At 44.9% G+C, this 17889-nt stretch overlaps 1 protein-coding gene across 1 annotated transcript in view; it reads left to right on the top strand.

The window, feature by feature from the left end:
- Positions 1-17889, top strand: part of LOC135394914 (uncharacterized) — a 297537-nt gene that overhangs the window by 229377 nt on the left and 50271 nt on the right. The window contains exons 4-5 of the mRNA XM_064625983.1: positions 10501-10617; positions 10776-10930. Of these exons, the coding sequence (XP_064482053.1) occupies positions 10501-10617; positions 10776-10930 (272 nt within the window). The remainder of the gene's footprint in view (positions 1-10500; positions 10618-10775; positions 10931-17889) is intronic.

Genomic DNA, 17889 nt, shown 5'->3' with positions numbered 1-17889 from the left:
TCAATCACCCCATCCTCTACAGCTGCCTTTCTCATTACAATATGTCATATTTGAGCTCTTGCTGTTCCATGAACCCTCAAGGGCTAACAAGTTTTCTTTGTGTGTGTGTGTGTCTCTCTCTCTCTCTCTCTCTCTCTTTCTCTTGCTCGCTAGGTCTGTCCTTCGAAACAATAATGCAGAATGACGCCGAGATTACGGGGAATATCATTGCGGTAGCCCATCAGTGCACGTTGAAGCCCTGCCGGAGCGGAGTAAATTATTTCAGGCTTTTGTTTTCATAGTAGCAATGCAAGGGGAGCGGGTCGGCCGACCTGCTAATTTTTTATTAGGTCTTCGTATTTTTATGAAAGCGTTGAAAGACGAGACGTGGAACTTGTGCCCTGTTTTTATGTTTTTATTGTATCCTGTTTAACGTTTTTCTCGTCCGTGTTTTTAACGGAGGCAAAACGGACCCATTGGAAAATACGGGGCTCGATTGCCCTTAGCTTCTATTTTCGAAGCAAACGGACCACAAAAACGGACTTGTGAAAGCCCGTACGAAACAAACTAATTAGTAAATAAATAACATTTTGAGTCCCGCTACGTCTCGACTGAAAGTTCATTGAACTGTTCGGCTTTTGTTAGATATGGTAAACTTTGCGGTCGGCAGTATCAAAGTGGTCAAAAGGTAACGTTCTTCAATACGACTCAGCAATTAATAATAACTCAATAGTCACCAAATTTTGCATTCGCGCGAACTGTACAGCGGTCGGAGAGTTGTTCTTCTTATTTATGTTAAAAAGTCAAGGCGTGGGTTGATATGAATTGCTCGCACTTTATTGACGGCCTCGAATTTAGAAAAGCTATTCAAACAGAAGCTCCTGCCCATTTTGAACTGTCTTTCATACCACCGTACAGGGGCAGCGCAACGTGCTGAATTCAGGGAGATCCCAGATCCCAACCGCCTCCCCCTTTCATCCCCCCCCCCACCGCCACCACCAATGCATGCGCGGGTCCCAAAAAGGCAAAGGAATAGGGTTTATGGCATTTAATTCGCATGCGGCACCTGAGCTAACACTTTGGCGCCTCAAACCCACGAGAATTTTGCGTCCTCTTCACAAATTCAGGGGGTCTACAGTAACCCCTGTAACCCCCTTTCCTTCCGCCGCCCCTGTCACCATACCATTGCAGAACATTTTGTAACAGCACACAACTATAATACAAACATGCAACCTGTATACGTATAGGCTGTACGTATCTGGCTCTACCAAACAGCATCTAGAAAATATCTCGCGAGTGTTTTGTCTATCTCTCAATATCCGTCGATTTGCGTCATCTCTCAATTCATACTTATCGTTATGGCTGTCGCTTTTAGAGCCATTCGTCTACATACATACATCTTTAAACCGCACATTTATGACTATCATCCGCCAAGGCTTTACCTAGCTCTCCTCGTTGTCTCTCCGACGACACCGAGCACGAGACTGCGCTCAGAAAAGTTCAGCCGAAACACGATGCTTCGTGAAACCCTGGGATCAATTTTAAGATTATAGAAAAATATCGCGAGGGCGGCTATTTTCGCTGAAAGAAAGGCGGCGAAACTTCTCGGGGACATACAATCCAATACGGTGCAGCTGCCAAAAAATATTGATTGATTTCACGCGATCGCGGCACACTAGTAATTTGCGACATCCACGGATGCCCGGTCGTCCGTTCTAACGCGCTGTCCCCTTTTTGTTTTCTGCTTATTTGCGAAGGAGAGCAAGGAGGAAGAAAGAACGAAAGCAAATGATGTGGGATATCGCTTATCGGCGAGTCTTGTGCCTGGTCGCTCGCTTTTGCGGAGACAGGTGTTCAGCTCGAGATTATTTTAAAGGCAGCTCGACAATGATGGAGCCTTAATCGGTTTTTTCCCGAGACCCTGTAACTTGCCCAGCCTAATGATACAGTTAGGCCGACGTACACATTGCACTGGCCGATAACTTCTTGCATCTGCTTTTTTATACGAGGCAAGAAAAAAAGAAACACTGTGATCGATGTGATGAATGAAATTTGGAAGAAAAAAAAAAGACGACGAGAAAAACCTAAGGATAAGGGCCATTTTCACAAAACGCCTCGGCACTGTTCGTGTTCTCTCTTTTCTGTGCGTGCTCCACCGCTGATAAATTGAACTCGTTTTGTGCCTTCTTTCTACAAAATATTCTGGTCATGTCATCGTGCTGAAAGCTGAACAAAAAAAGAGAAAAAGCCAGCGTATTCGAATTCAAAAAAGGCGAATTGCTTTCCCGGTGCCCAAAAACGACGAAACACACTTTCTCTCTTCAATTGTCTGTCTTCCTTTTTTTATACATATCTTTTAAGGCAATCGCAGGTGTTCCTCCAAAGTCGTCATCTGGTACAATTGTCTCATCATGCAGGTATCTCGCTTTTTAAACCCCTTTCACTGCTGAGTGGCACGCCATCTTGGTGAGACCGCGCTTGCTTTATTGAGGGCATTCTGAATAATGCATGACATTACCTGGATATAGCGTTTTACTAAAAGAAAAAAAAAAAGAGCGCAATATTCACATTCTAACCTGAATAACTTCTTACTCGATTTGAAACGCGTGCAGCGCTTGAGCCCGAAGGCCGATACCCTAATGAAAGAATCGTTTTCGATAACCTTCGAGTGTTAAAACGTTTCTCACAAATCGCGTTCAATTTTGTCGAATACGATTGCAATATTTCAAACAGCAGGGCGTGGAACGTCCAAATGAGTCAGACCCCCCCCCCCCCTTTTTGTGTGCACCCTTTAACACCCGACATAACGCTTACGCTCATTCACCTGCGCCATTTTGCGATGTCGATTCCGGCGCGATTCCCTAAAAATTCAAAATTCATGTTTGCATTTGTGTGTTGCCGTAATGGTGCTTTGACAAATGGTCATTTGGAGATATTATTCTGCTCTGCGAAAGGTCGTCTGCTTCCCGTGTTTTCGTCTGCGTTGTTATTGCGACTGTTTCCTCGTAGCGTGGAGTTAGTAAGAGCGGATATACCGCGCTTTTTGTTTGCGACGTGGCATTATAATAAACACTGTCGTTATACGAACCTGGGCAAAAGCGAAGTCAACGACCCAACTTCTTTGCGCTTGTAAAGTGGGCTTCTCCACTACCACACTCTTTATGTGGCAAAGCACGCTTTACGGAAGTATTCTTTTGCGAGTGTAATTTGCAGCTAAACATTGTGAGTTTCAAGAATGTAAGTGAGTAGATTACTTTACACCGTTGTGTCAATACCTGCTCAATAACTTTGCTGTTACTACCACTGTTACTTAAGAGTAGATATTTTCGCGTCTACCTCTGTGAAGCGACACCCATCACCGTGGGGGCATCTGGAAATCCGGAATTGATGTTCTTGTATCGTCTAACGCCACAGTCCCGTTCCCTCACGAACGACAACGGAAAATATAAGACGAGCTAATCACAACTAGTGCCGCCAAGTCAGAATAGCAACATAACCCCGTGCTTTAGAGCGAGCGGCGTATCAGAAACAGAAACACGGTTTTCATAACGAAGCTCGAACAGAAATTCGACATACAAACAAAACAGGGGCATAAAAAAAAAAGAGAGACATGGGCGAGCAAAGATCGTTTTCCGGGCACAGTTCTCTCGAGACAGAAACTAAGACGTTCTGTTGATCCCGGGCAAGAATCGTGAGAAGGAGTGGGGCAGCTTCTTTTGCCTTCCAAATGTTAATTAAACGCCCCAAGGAAAATAACCCTCCTCTCCACACCCTCTTTCTCCCGCTTCCTTGGAAGCGCACAAAGGCTCATAGATTATTCAGGGCGGGCTTTAAATATTGAATGAGCACGCCTCTGCTCCGGCCCGCGCTTCTGCTTCCCCATTGGTCGAACGCTGCTTCCCTCTCCCTTACTCTCCCCCTTCCATAGCCCCGCTTCCCTTTCTCTCCTTCTCTTCCCTGTCTCCTCCGTCTATCTCCTCTCTTCCCGAGAACGATCCGCCATCTTAGTTTCAATTTCGAAAGGGGAAGGAGGGAGAAAAGAAAATGAGTCCTTTTTTTTTTTTTTCTTGTTCATCTTCCGTATTTTCCTGGCAAAAAAAGAAAATGCCGGAGACAGAGTTAATGACAAAGCAGATTTCGGCGCGGCTCCTCATTAGGGAAGATGCCTTGTTTTCGTCCCATATCGTCTCTCCCATTTAGAAAAGAAAAATGAAAGCAAATAAGAAAAAAAAAGACATAATGCGGTAGAATAAATCGTTTCGGGTGTCTGTTTGCATTACATTGTTGATAAGCATTAATTTCTCCGCGGATAGACGTCGCTGCGAGGGGCGCTGAATAATTTACAGCGGGCTCAGTCTGCTAATTATGTTTCAGAAATTAAACTTGCAAGTCTTTGCGGAATAGAAATGAGAGGCGAGAATAAGTTGCGGTGTTGGATTCGGGATTAAAACCAAAAAAAGAAAATCTCGTGCGCTTTCTTTTTTTTTTTCTTCTTCTTCTTCTTCTTTTGGGTGAGCAGCTTTGTCTTCCGAACCTCTGTACGCAGGATGAGCACTGGACCTAACCGTAAATTCCCAATGGGACGCTTTAATTAAAGACGAGATCGGAATGGGAAATGGCTCCTCTTTATATGTCTTCGTAATGTCATCCGAATTAATGCATGCCGAGTCGTGGTTTTCTAATTAAAAATCTCCGAATGAGGTTTCCTCCGAAATTCACGAATATTTGTTTCGGTTTGTTTTTTGTTTTTTTTTACCTTTTTCTTCCTTTTGTGCGTCGCGCGGAGTATTAATGAGAAATCGGCTGGGTCTGCGAAAAGGCTGTGTTGTGCGCGAATGTGCGTATGGGTGGCGTGGTTGCGTTAAATATTAATGGGTGTCCTCTCTGCACAAGTACGTAAGAGACTGTCGAAATAATTATACGTGGTTTCCGCTGCATCCTTCTTTTGCTTTTTTTTTTAAACCTTCCTCTTTTTTTTTTTTCTAGGCTCGCGGAATACTAGTTCTGCTAGCATGAGTGCTTAGTACTTAATAGCGGTGTGCGGTGACGTGACCTAATTTCGGCCGTAATATTGTTTAATCACTTTATACCACAAGATATCAGATTGACGGTAACACGGTTCCACTCGCAAAAGCCGCGGCTACCTTTTGCGTGTGGGTTGAGGTGCCACTACGCATGAGTTGGTGAGTGTTCTTGGAAAAAGTTGGTTACTCATATTTCCAGATTGTTTCCTCTTTCTTTTTCTTTGTTTCTTTTTTTCTTCTTTTTTTTTCCTGTCATGCTTTTTCACAGTAGCATATGTTATGTGGTGAAGCACGAGTAACTGTTTCGGAGAATGGTCAGAAAACGAGTTCGAGATTATCGAGATCCGTTTTGCAGGACAGGGTCCCTGATGGTACCAACCCAAAAGTGTCATAAACACTCAAAAATAATCCGGCTTCATTTGCTTGAGCATGAGGAACACAGTTTCACATACACAACACAAATTTGAAGGGTGGGATCGCCTACCCGGCTAGCTTTCTTTGGTCCAGATTGAGGGCGAGAGGGTGGGTTGCGTCCAGAAAAGGAGTGCCGGACTCCCATCCCATTCAATTTTTTGAATAGCAAGCCGGCTCTTTGCCTGGCTAACCTTTCCTTTCTTTTTTTCTTCTTAATAAACATATACCCCACCCCCCTCATCCCATATCCACTCTGTTTCATCATGGTGTAACACTACAGCACGGTGGGACACGGACAAGGAAGTTAGAATGAAGAAGGATTCAAGACAATGGACCTTTTCCGAGTAAGCATATGCGCATGCTCAGTCACGGCTGCCATGTTTTGGGGTAGGTATTCGGTGTCAAAATAGCGCAGAAGTCCGAGGCTGACACTTGACGACTTGTACTCGTAATCACGCTTTCACTCTTTCCGCATTCTTTTCGTAATCTTCTCTCGCTGCTTTCCAACGCGACGTGCCAGTCCGAAAAGTGCCCCTCGCTCATTTGGCGTTTAAATACGACGTTTTGCAGTCCGACGCAAGGGGCGACACGTACATGGAAAAGGTCCATTATATTATCCGAACACACAAAAGTGTGTATTGTCTTCTGTTAACTGGAACCGAATACCATACCGAACGTAAAACATTGTTTGTTTGTTTTATATATTTGTTGAGCTAGCTGACCCACCCGTAGCTGACCCACCACGTCATCATCCCATTTATATGTGTGTGCGTGTGACGTAGCTTCGACGTACAGCACGTTCTGGACCAATCATGGGACACTGCATAGGCGCCGACCGTGGGGGGTGGAGACAAAATCCATTTGGAGTGCACACTGCACAGTTCCGGACTGGGCTCTCACAGTTTAGTATCCCTTTAATGTAAGTGTCATTCTTTTCACTTATGGGATGGGATCAATTCACACATGTGCGCTCCAAGCGATTTTTTTTTTTTTTTGCAATAATTAGGTTACGGCACGTATGCCGGCAACAAAGTTAGCAGTCACTTGTGAGTAAAATTACGGAATTTTTTTACAGTGCACCAGAATGACACCGGTTTCGTTTCTTATTCGCTGTCGTTTATTACTAAGATGGCAACATGGGCCTGTAGTCTACCATTGCTCCTGACTGCTCAAAGTGTCACAGAAAGACGTCCTTTTTGCATCGCATGGTCCACTGCGGTCCTGCGTCGATCGTGTGGACACGAATACTCCAAGTGCCGGCACAGGAGGAACAAGCGAAACGTTATTTGGTCCCCCGTCTACTAAATGAATTACAAAATGAGAACTACTGTGCAAAGATATGAAGATATTGTACGATACTGTAACAAAGACGAAAAACACGGAAGCATCTCTCCTTTACTGGCTCAACACGATCCTCTTCAGAGCTACGTGAGATGATGAAAGGCAAGCGTAAACACAAGCTCTCGCCCCCACGAAGTTTTGTTTATTTTGAAACTAGCTTTTAATTTTGTTTAGTCGATAATAAATTTGTCTCTTTTTCACTTATTCTTTTTTTTTTTCTTTGTCGCAGTGAGACGCAATCGAAGCGCGTGCGTTTAATTTAGCGTTGATTATAAATAATGCGATTCGCCTGGGGGATATGATGTGAGCTAAAGCGGCTTGTAAGCGGTAGCATCGTTTGACGGTTATCGGCGTTTTTAAAGACTCAAATTGAGTCATCGTTTAAGTTATTATTCGGTGCTCATATAAGGCCTAACTTTAGGTGGAGAAAGACGAGCATAGAATAGAATGGCGTAGATGCAGCCTAGCTGGTGGATAAATAAAACAGGAGCATGTAGTATTTTGGAAGCTTTTTTGCGACTGTTTTTGATACCTTTGACCTTCGATATGCTCTCATATTAAGCGAATAATCGATGTTGTTGTTGGTGTTATTATTATTATTATCAAGTTTTTGTGGAACATTGTATCGCGTTATTCTAATTGATTTTAATAATATGATAGTCAAGTGAGCTGAGGATCGCTCGCAAGAGACCGCCCGAAACAGTAAATAGCAGCAACACAAACTTGATTCAGCACTTGTATGTCTTTGAAAGCGTACTGTTCATCAGCAATACACAAAGAGTAAATCCACAAAGAGTAACCTCATGGGGCACGTACTCGCAATGTCCGAGCAACGAACGGCAACGACGACAAAAATTCTTGAAGCGCTGAGCTCTTCAGCGACCATATTCTTCTGTGTTTCGTACACCTGGTGACTCACGATTTGCCGTCTAGTTCTAGGCCTTTCTTCCCTAAAAATTAATGCCGTCCAACTTCGGCGAGACTGCGTTTTCACCACTTCGTGACAAATGCCTTAGAGTCCCCTGACTGCCGCCTCGTACGAGCTTAACTTCTACGAAATACAATTTCAAACTACGCTGCTATAACAGCATGTCAGTGTGAGGCGTGTATCAAAATCAGTCTCACTGCTCCACTGCACTTCGCCTTGGTATCTTCCCGTCAGCGCTCATAATGCCTGCGAGCAGGGGTAAAAGCGTAGAAAGGATGGGAATAACTGGCACGTGGACTATACATACCTTAAACAAGGCTACGATCCTCATGGCTACGCGGAATGCGCAGACCATCATCCTCGAGCTTCGACGTTTCGTAACAGACTGATCACATCACTGGCGGCTGGCGGAAACGCTTCCACTTCCGTGCAGTGCAATGTTGCACGGATTGCAAAAGCAATATCTTCAAGCAGCAGGGGAAATACTAAGTTACCACGGCAACCTGTAACCCTTGAGCACAAACATTTGAAATCACGCGAACTATTTTGCAAGGCGGACGAGGAAGAATGTCTGGCGCAGAAAACGTGTTCTGTGACAACTTCAGTCGGGAATGATCGTGCGTTGTTGATTTCCATTAGACCAATTCCTTCAATTGGCTTCTCATTTCTTGGCTTTCATCATCTCAAAATAAAGCTGTAGTTGCTGTCGTTCATTTCTTGTATTCACGGCCACACAACATGTTGGATCTCACTTAATCAATTGGAAAAATGTGTTTCTCATTGATGCCCATTAGGCCAATTCATTCAGTTGGCTTAACATTCCTTGTATCGGTGCAGTATGTGCCACACAACATGTTGGATCTCATCAAATTCATTGAAAATCAGATATCAGTTCTCATTGATACCCATTAGGCCAATTCCTTGAATTGGCGTCTTAATTATTCCCTTGGTGCGGTCCTCGCCACACAACATACAGAACACCGACGATGTTACGAAGGCAGCTTCCTTGCAAAACTTCCAATTCCCTCAATGACAAATACACACACACACACACATTGAACGAATTGGCCGTCTGATTTCTCATTGAATCTCATTGGAATTGCGGGGGGAATTCATTGAGATCACGCCTCCTATTTCCACCAGGGAAGCTTTTGGCAGCTTGCGCTTTTGCCAAATACTCGTTTTACAGCCTCCATTTAAAAGATCTTGAAAGCAGCTAAAAGTGAGACCAGAATGCCTCGTCCGGCGCAAACATTGACGACGTACTACGCATGTCGAAAAAATAACGTAACGTAAAAAATATATACTATCTTCATATCGCATAAACTCCGCACCAACGAGGACCGCGCAGCTCCATCCCTCGTCACACGCTAACGACGTCTCGCAATATAACGACACTAACTTCACAGCTTTCCGCTAATGACGTACTTCATTCTAAACTCCTGTCCTCGAATCCAGCACCACATGCACAGCCAACCTCATAAACATCGTCCGCGCGGCGACTAAAGCGAAGCGCCCGAGCGTCCACTGACAGGTGGTGGCATCCGTTTAACAAGTCGCCACCTCCACGGATTCTGGTGTGTGGACACAGTTGGTGGTATAGTGACTGAATAATTAACCGTAACGAAAACAGTAACGCTAGAGGGAGGTGTGGGGAGGGGGGGGGGGATGTTTCACGGCATGGGTCGCCTCGATAACCACAATGGATACTCCATGAATAAGTCAGCTAGCGAGACTGTGCATAATTGATGACAGACATGTAGAGAGTCCCGTTGGAGGAACTCTGTGAGAGCGGTTCCTTTTCAAACGCGGAACGCACCCAAGGGTGGAAAAGATGCGTTTCAAAAGGAGGTGCATGGGATGAAAATATGACAACGTTTTGTAAGCGTTGTCGTTTTGAGGGAGTGCTGGTGACCAGGAAGAGATGAACATGCTGAAAGTGAACAGGAAGGGATGAATATGCCGAAAGTGAGCAGGAAGAGATGAACATTCTGAAAGTGAACAAGAAGAGATGAACATGCTGAAAGTGAACAGGAAGGGATGAACATGCTGAAAGTGAACAAGAAGAGATGAACATTCTGAAAGTGAACAAGAAGAGATGAACATGCTGAAAGTGAACAAGAAGAGATGAACATGCTGAAAGTGAACAGGAAGGGATGAACATGCTGAAAGTGAAGAGGAAGAGATGAACATGCTGAAAGTGAACAGGAAGGGATGAATATGCCGAAAGTGAACAGGAAGGGATGAACATTCTGAAAGTAAACAGGAAGGGATGAACATGCTGAAAGTGAACAGGAAGAGATGAACATGCCGAAAGTGAACAGGAAGGGATGAATATGCCGAAAGTGAGCAGGAAGAGATGAACATTCTGAAAGTGAACAAGAAGAGATGAACATGCTGAAAGTGAACAGGAAGAGATGAACATGCTGAAAGTGAAGAGGAAGAGGTGAACATGCTGAAAGTGAACAGGAAGAGGTGAACATGCTGAAAGTGAACAGGAAGAGATGAACATGCTGAAAGTGAACAGGAAGAGATGAACATGCTGAAAGTGAACAGGAAGGGATGAACGTGCTGAAAGGGAAATATTCAGAAAGTGTATTAGTGTATTGTGTTAACGCGCGCACAACGCGTGTTCTAGAGCGGATGGTTTCGTGGGCGCGTTCCTTATTGATTGGTTGATTAGTTCTAATTTTGTCTGGTGCCTTCCAACAGCTAGGTCATAGCCTCCTGAGCAGTGCATCCAAGTAGACAAGTAAAAGAAGCTACATCTCCACTCTTGTCTTATCTACCTCTGTCTCTCTGTCTGGTGGATAGATATGGACAGCGAGAGGGTGTACAGGAGGAGAGAGAGGAAGATGGATGAGGAGTATGCGGCCTGGGCCAACTTCAAGGAGAACTCCCGTGTGGAAAACATCTCTGGAAAACCGGACCGTAAGTATGACTAAGGATTCATGACCACGACAAAGATGTAACTGCTCTTATGTTTGCTAAGTATTGCTCATATAACCAGTTTTGTGCATCTCATTTGATGACCACACGTTGTAAAGAGCGCACCTGAAATGTGTTGTTTAAACCCACTCTATTTACAGCCTTAAAATACAAACCCCGATACGAAGATCAACGTTGTTCCAGACAATATAGCAAAGCGATATTATCGACAAAGGGAAAGGAAGAAAACTCAGAGAGCTCTCTGCGATGGCGATGTTTACTGGAGAACTACAACACTCTCAGAATCGGACAACAGGCAAGTTGATAGCCCTATGTAGTTTTTATATTGAACCATCTATGGGTCAAAAAGCAGGGCTTTCGCATTCATTTTCCTCAATTGAGTGTTGTATTCAGCGCCACCACCGGCTACGCTGCCCGAGGATTCCATTCTTTCTTTACGTTGCTCCACGGTGCTAGCAAATAATTTAAACTCGATGAAACATAATGCTTGCGTTTGGAAATTTGCAGTAGCCACATCCGTTAGTCAAGTGAAGACAGTGTTGCCATTATTGAATCACGGGGGGCCTATAAACTCTTAAAACATAACTTCACCGCTACTAGCCAATCACAATTCTGAACGAAATCGTTCTACCCCCTGATTTGTTGAAAACGGGAGACGTACTTTTTGTGACACTTATGCAGTCACAAAATTGTCGCAAAATTAATGGACACGAAAATCGTGTACGCCTTCTACTCCCCCTGACCAGTAGTGAAAGCGATAGCATTCTGTGTGATAGTCGGCCTTCGGCGTGTTATGTGGTGAAGTTCTGTTTCAGGAGCGTAGAGCGACATTCCCACCGGAATATTCCACTGGAAGAAAAAGCAAGAACTGCTCACGGAGTCGAAGTTCCGCCCCGTGTTATGTTGAGCATTCACACGGTGCCGAAATATAGAAAGTGGCGTACTGCACCCTTAGTTAGCAGACGATACCTAGCAGACGACATCGTCGGCGTCTTTTCCTGTCGTCTGCTACATAACATCTTGTGGCTGTGTTGCATGATATTCCCCACGGTTAGCAGCGCACATGAAGACACGACGCTCACGTGATAGCAGAAATATATGGGTGTTTTTCGTGGCTTCCGCCGGAGTATTCCGGGGAATGTCGCTTGTGCGAATGCACGGTATCACGAACTTTTGCGATAAGGCCAACGGCTATGAGAGTTGCAAAGCGCCTGATCGAACTCACGAGCTATACTACCACCACAAGCAAGTAGAAAGCGGCGGATTGAGAACAGTATACCCATTTGGAAGATGAAGTCGCCCCTAACAAGTGTGTTAACCTGATGGCAACAGCTGTCGGGCCCTCACAACTCTCTCTCGCAGGCTGTGGAATGGCACAAAAAGGGGAAAACCTGTTGCCTTTTCATTTTCCTAATGAAGGGCGTGGAGGAAAGACTTTTGTTTTGGCACGTAACTTGATTAACGACCGCCAGGGGCGCCACCGACGCGAATTACGGTGATGGAATCGCGGGGAGCCATTAAGGTCAGGCGGAATGCACGCGCGATATGAGATGGCACCCGTAGGTAGCCGGCGGCCCACCCAAAGAAACAAAAGGAACTTGTTTTTGCAGTGGTGTTGGCGAAAGGAAGCGATGGGCGAGAGTGTTGTGTTTGGTGAAGTTGGTGGGCAACAGAGCGATGTTCTCTAAAAGAATTTGGGCTTCTTTCTTGTATGGATTGTTTTCATTTTTATCTATAGGGCCTAGTAGACATAAGAGATGAAGTCGCTGCATGGCGTCCACACAAAACCCCCTCGTTCGTGATAATTTCAGGATCATGCTGAAGACTGCTAGGTGGTGGGTTCGAACCCTACTACTGGCTGCGCTGTACGAGGCGTTCCGACAGACTTTTCAGGCGGATTTTGGCGCAGTCTCCCCCGAAGTAGACCCTGGAGGCGTACTATCCCCTTTTTGTCTCTGACACCCTCAAGAACAGTAATTCACAGCATAACACGGCGAGCCAGCATTAGGAATACTCTATCTCCTGATTTGTTGAGACCAAGGGGCGTACGCCATTTTGACACACTTTGCTTCTATGAAAAGTGTCACAGGTGCTGATAGTGGTAGTGTTGGTGCTGGTGGTGATAGAACTGCTTGCCGTAGTCGGCCACGCTGAGGCGGGCAACGTCACGGCTATCGCAGCGGGGAATGTGCGTCCTGGGCCGACTTCACAGGAATTTGTGCCGACATTCGTCTTAAAGCGTCTGAGGAAACTTACAGGTGATGGTGATGGTGCTAATGAAAGAGTTCGCCCTTGTCTGCCTCACAGAAGTGAACAACCTCGCGACTAACGCCCTCGGGGTATGTGCGTCCTGGGCCGACTTCTAAGGGAACTGTACCGACATACATCTGACAGTGTCGGAGGAAAACCCAGGAAAATCCCCAGACAGCATAGCAGGCACCGGGTTTCGAACACGGGTACCTCCCCGTCTCGACGTGACAAAAGAAACGACGTGAAAAAAGTTACAGAAAAGGCGTACGCCCCCCGTCTTCGGTGCCTGAACGGTGAAGAACGGTGCCTGCCATGAGCGTCTTATGCGGCGAAGTGCCTCGCGGGAGGGGGGCATATGTTTAATAAAATGAAAGGAAAAGAATAATGTAAATGTCAGCCAGGCAAATGCTGGCTTGCTATTCCAAAAAAGAAAGAAACTCAAAATAAAGAAAAAGAAAAAGAAAGGAAGTAACGAAAAGAAAGAAAGAAAAACAGTTAGTGCTTCGGCGGGGCTAACACGGTACCTTCTCTACTGGGCATTAGCGCTTCAGCACTCAGCGCAGTGGAGCCCGAAGTTCCTACTGATGGTTTCACTACGGGTGAGATAGTTTTCCACGACATTTTATTATTAGTTTTTATTGTGTGAATGTGTGTGAGTCGAATGATTGCGTGAAGTTCCTATAGATATTTCTTAGTTTCTTTACGTCTAAGTTCACCACGGGAAGGATACTCAATCGGGCAATGAGAAAACTTTCAGTCAAGTACGGTCAACACAAGTAATAAATAGATGATAAATAGGTAATATAGGTAATAATAATAGGTATAATAATATAGGTAATATAGGTAAAATAGGTAATATATAATAAATAGGTAATAAAAAGATAATAACACTAAAATTGCAGTTCATTGTAAGAAAGTTTTACACTAATAAACAGAAGCTTTAGCGGTTCAATATTGTATTACTTTCAAAAAATTATACTGAAGCTTCCTAAGTTTAATACGTTCAAGCTTTCACGTGGTGGGCCACGCTTCATCAGGTGGTCCACCGCGCGAAAGCTTGTACGTTTGTGTCATTTTTTTAATGTTCCACAACCACCTTGGACCTCACTCTCCTTGTGTACCTGCTTCTACTTTTTATTACTTGAAACAAATACGCGTAAATACGCCACTGTTCCTGTAAAGGGTACTCCACCGCTACAAATATTGTTATGCGGAGAAGTCCGACCTAGAAGATCATTTCTTCATCGCATGAAGTGAACAACACAATTGGGTAAATTTGAGTCATTTTTACGAGAATACTCGATATCACGTGGACGTAAGTTCACCATTGTAAAAGGGTAGTTGTTTGACGTATATGAGATACAGAAGAACGTTGTATAGCCGTGTAATAATATGGTTCTGCTTCACTGCGGTACACGACTGTGTGCAGAATTGGCTTACTTTCACTGTTTCACTGCAGTGTGTTTATTCTAAAGTAAACCGGAATCGTATATGTACCAATGTATTTACTCGGTGTATCAGAGCTTTTAGCCACTCTGCATGTTAGTTTTGTGGTTAGTGAACTAGACCGACGGTGGCTTACATTGAAAAGTTGGAGGTTTGATCATTTTTATTTTATTTTCTTCCAGCATTACAGAAACATACTTTGGTAACCAGTAACGAACATATCTCAAAGTATCATCCTTTATTCAAGTCCAGCCTTTCAGATGAAAGCGCGGACGGAAACGGAATGCCTGTGAATACTTAACCACAACAAACAGCTGCGGAACTTTGTGCGACGTCGCGCACACATGTTTCCCCCGGTTTCGAGATGGAAAACTAAGCCAGAGCAAACAGGATTTGTGTAAGCGACGCCTATACGAACGTACATCTTCGTCGTACAAGCCTTCAAGAAGCGCAACAGACACATGTTAGTTTCGCTGCACGGTAACATATTTCTCCCCGACGCACAAACAGCCTTGGAGCTACAGGAGACCGTTGTCAGAAAACATTTTCTCCTCCCAGAGCCAACAGGTACAACAGTCAGTGTACACACACATGACGGGAGCGCGCGCGCGCGCGCTCTGTAGGTACAGACGGAAGTAAATATTAATTAGGCCTAACTGCGCGTAGCAGAAACATCGCTCTCCGAGTTTCGCCCGGGAAAGCTTTTCTCCCGAAATCTGGAGGACGAGCTCGTGGATAATTCATATCCTGAGAGCGCTGACATGTGGACCAACTTTTCTACCTCTTAGCGAGCGCCTAAAACATTTACAACCGTCGAGAATCTCAACTTACTTGCACCGCGAGATTACCTGCAGCGACATCTGTTCGTGTCTCACTCCAGTGCTCTCTGCATTCACTTTCTCCCTAATCTGTCTACCGGACGCCAGAGGGGGCACTTAACAGATTTGCAGTCGTCTCTGTAATCCCACGTTACCGTTCTGCAATCCAACATTGAAGCCGTACAGTCCTCCCTGTGGGTACTTTCCTTTCTTTTCTTTTTTTTTCGTCTATTTTTTTCCTTTACCTGTTTCCAATATGAGCCTCTCGCTCAAACTGTTGAATATTACAGATTGGCCGGCTCCAAGTTTCCAGAGCGCGCGCCTACTGAGAGGAGCTTTTCTTCAATTAGAGTAGCAGAACGTCTGCTAGCCCTCTCTCTCCCTCGCGCGCGCGCAGGGAATTGCGTAAGAGGGCGCTGTATGTACACGCTAGTTTCGGTTTCGTTTCTGGCTATTCTACTGGGAAATATATCGCGCAGACGAGAAACGCTTGTGAATGATGCATACGTTTTCGTCAGTTGGACCGAAGGCTAGCAGGGGGTAAATTTTTGAAAAGTGCTCCTGCATTTCGGATACCTGGCTGCTCTTGAGAAGCGTGCTTGCGAATTTGGAATGCCCGGCAAACCTGTTGGCGGATGCGTTTTTTATGAAGCAATACTCCTTTCTCAACCTGGTGCTAGTTTGGGAGTTAATAGTGTATTAACAGCGGCAAGTAGGAAAGTTTATGCAACGTCGGGGCTTGTGAGACGCTAAGTTTGTAACACCGTGACAGTTGGTCTTATCGGGTGATGCAGTGTCCACAAAGTTTGGCGGGACTAATAAAGGATACCGCAACGCGAGCCATGCATGCATGCCTATGTGAGCTGAGTGATGTGAGGAAGTTTGTGTGAATGAGAATGAGATGAAAATGATAACACGCATTTACGAGATTATGTAAGCGACATCTTGCGTTAATGACCGCTAACCGGACAGCAGGAAATACTTCGGCAAGCGACTGTGTTGCGGTTTCCTAACATGAAAGCACTTAATTTTCTTTCGTGTGAGTCATTACCTGGTCTGCCTCCATTTGTATGGAATGTTTGCATGCAAGGGCAGAGGGCCCGACTGAAAAAGACATGACGCTTATTGTCAACTATCCACCGCAGGAAGAAGACAACATTCCTGATGAGGTATCTGATGAAATGCTGACTACTGCAGAAAGCTTGTACGGTAATAAACCGCAGTTTCGATGTTTTTATCTTGTTAACAAAGTGGTAAACAAAGTTGACGGCAAAGGAATTTAATTACAGTGAGGTGTACCTAAGTAAAATACCCAGAAAGGATTCTCTGTGAGTTTCTCTTTGCGTTCAGCTTACCCTAATTTCGCGCAAGAAGCGATTAACTTCTTTTCTGGAGGACGTTCCAGACCTGAACTATACATAGATCTGTATATGAAAGTGTTCCTTGCGAGGCATGAAGTGCCATGGTCTCGCTGGTCATTCGCCTTGTTTACTAAAAACAACAACAACAAAAATAACAACAACAACAACAAGGGCCGAAGTATAACGCCGCATAGAAACCTGCAATTTCGTTGTTTTTGTTCTTAATGGAGAATACATTCTCCAAACAGGGATTGAACTCAGAGAAAGCGCGTGCACGTCCGTCCGGGATAGTCTCCTGTAAAGCGTGCTTTTGCTGCACCGGCGCTGTGTACGCAGGAGAAGCTACCGTGCAGTACATCTCTCCTCGGCTGCCTTAGCGAACGGACGCGATGCCGTTGCACTCTTAAACCGCCATAATGATAGTATGGCGGGGTAAACGTATGACGGTATAGTTCGTGGGTAAATTAATACAGTGGTGAGAGCGACAGTATCATCACCATCACCTCCGCAGACCCATCATCATCATCAACAACATCGTGGCGGCAACGGGTAAAAAGCAGACTTGTACGTAGCGCGTTGCAAGTAATTGCGTTACCTGTAATCAATAACTTTTTTAGTAATTTTGCGAGTAATCAATTACATTTTTGAACAAGTAATTTTTCGAGTAATTCGATTACAATTTTGAGTAATCGATAACCTTTGAAGTAGAGTCTTACTCAAAATAACAGTGCTCTGTGACAAATTTCCTGTGTCTTTGTTGGGCTATTCTACTGTACTAAGCGGGAAAAATATTATTGCTACTTCTCACGCGCGAGTCTTTCGCGCTATTTCAGCTGGGGAGTAAATGTTGGGGTTAGGGGACTAAAATGAGGAGTAACTGCAGTATAGGGGAGTAAAAGCTGCAATTACTCCAAATATTACTCCGTTTTTTCTTAGACTGTATGCGTCCTGCGCCGGACTTCAAGTACAACTGCGCCGACGTCCGTGCAGAAGATCTGCCAAAAAAGGAGGGAGAACATCAGACAGCACAACTGGTGGTAGGATTCGAACCGACGACAATCCACTCATCGATATGACGTTGGAGCAGTGTTGTGCCCTCTGCCGAAAGTATCGAAACTGCCGAAACCGCTACCGAAAACGGATACCACTGTAGTGGATGAAGATGACGGTGCAGACAGCAGAGCACGCAGCCTTTTGGCCCTGCATAGTCGTCATACGCATATTCCTACATACGTGCATATCCAGTTCCTGCATTAGTCATCACATGTCATATATGTCATAAGATACTTGGATCCGACTTGGCCTTAGTTCCCATCATTACTGCACAGACATAAACAAACATCTCACGCCCCTTTTGTCCTGGCCAATCTCCCTTAGTG

Source organism: Ornithodoros turicata, chromosome 5, assembly GCF_037126465.1.
Source record: "Ornithodoros turicata isolate Travis chromosome 5, ASM3712646v1, whole genome shotgun sequence".
NCBI lineage: Eukaryota > Metazoa > Arthropoda > Arachnida > Ixodida > Argasidae > Ornithodoros > Ornithodoros turicata.
The sequence above is the reverse complement of the archived record's forward strand: the minus strand, read 5'-3'. Positions and strand labels throughout refer to the sequence as shown.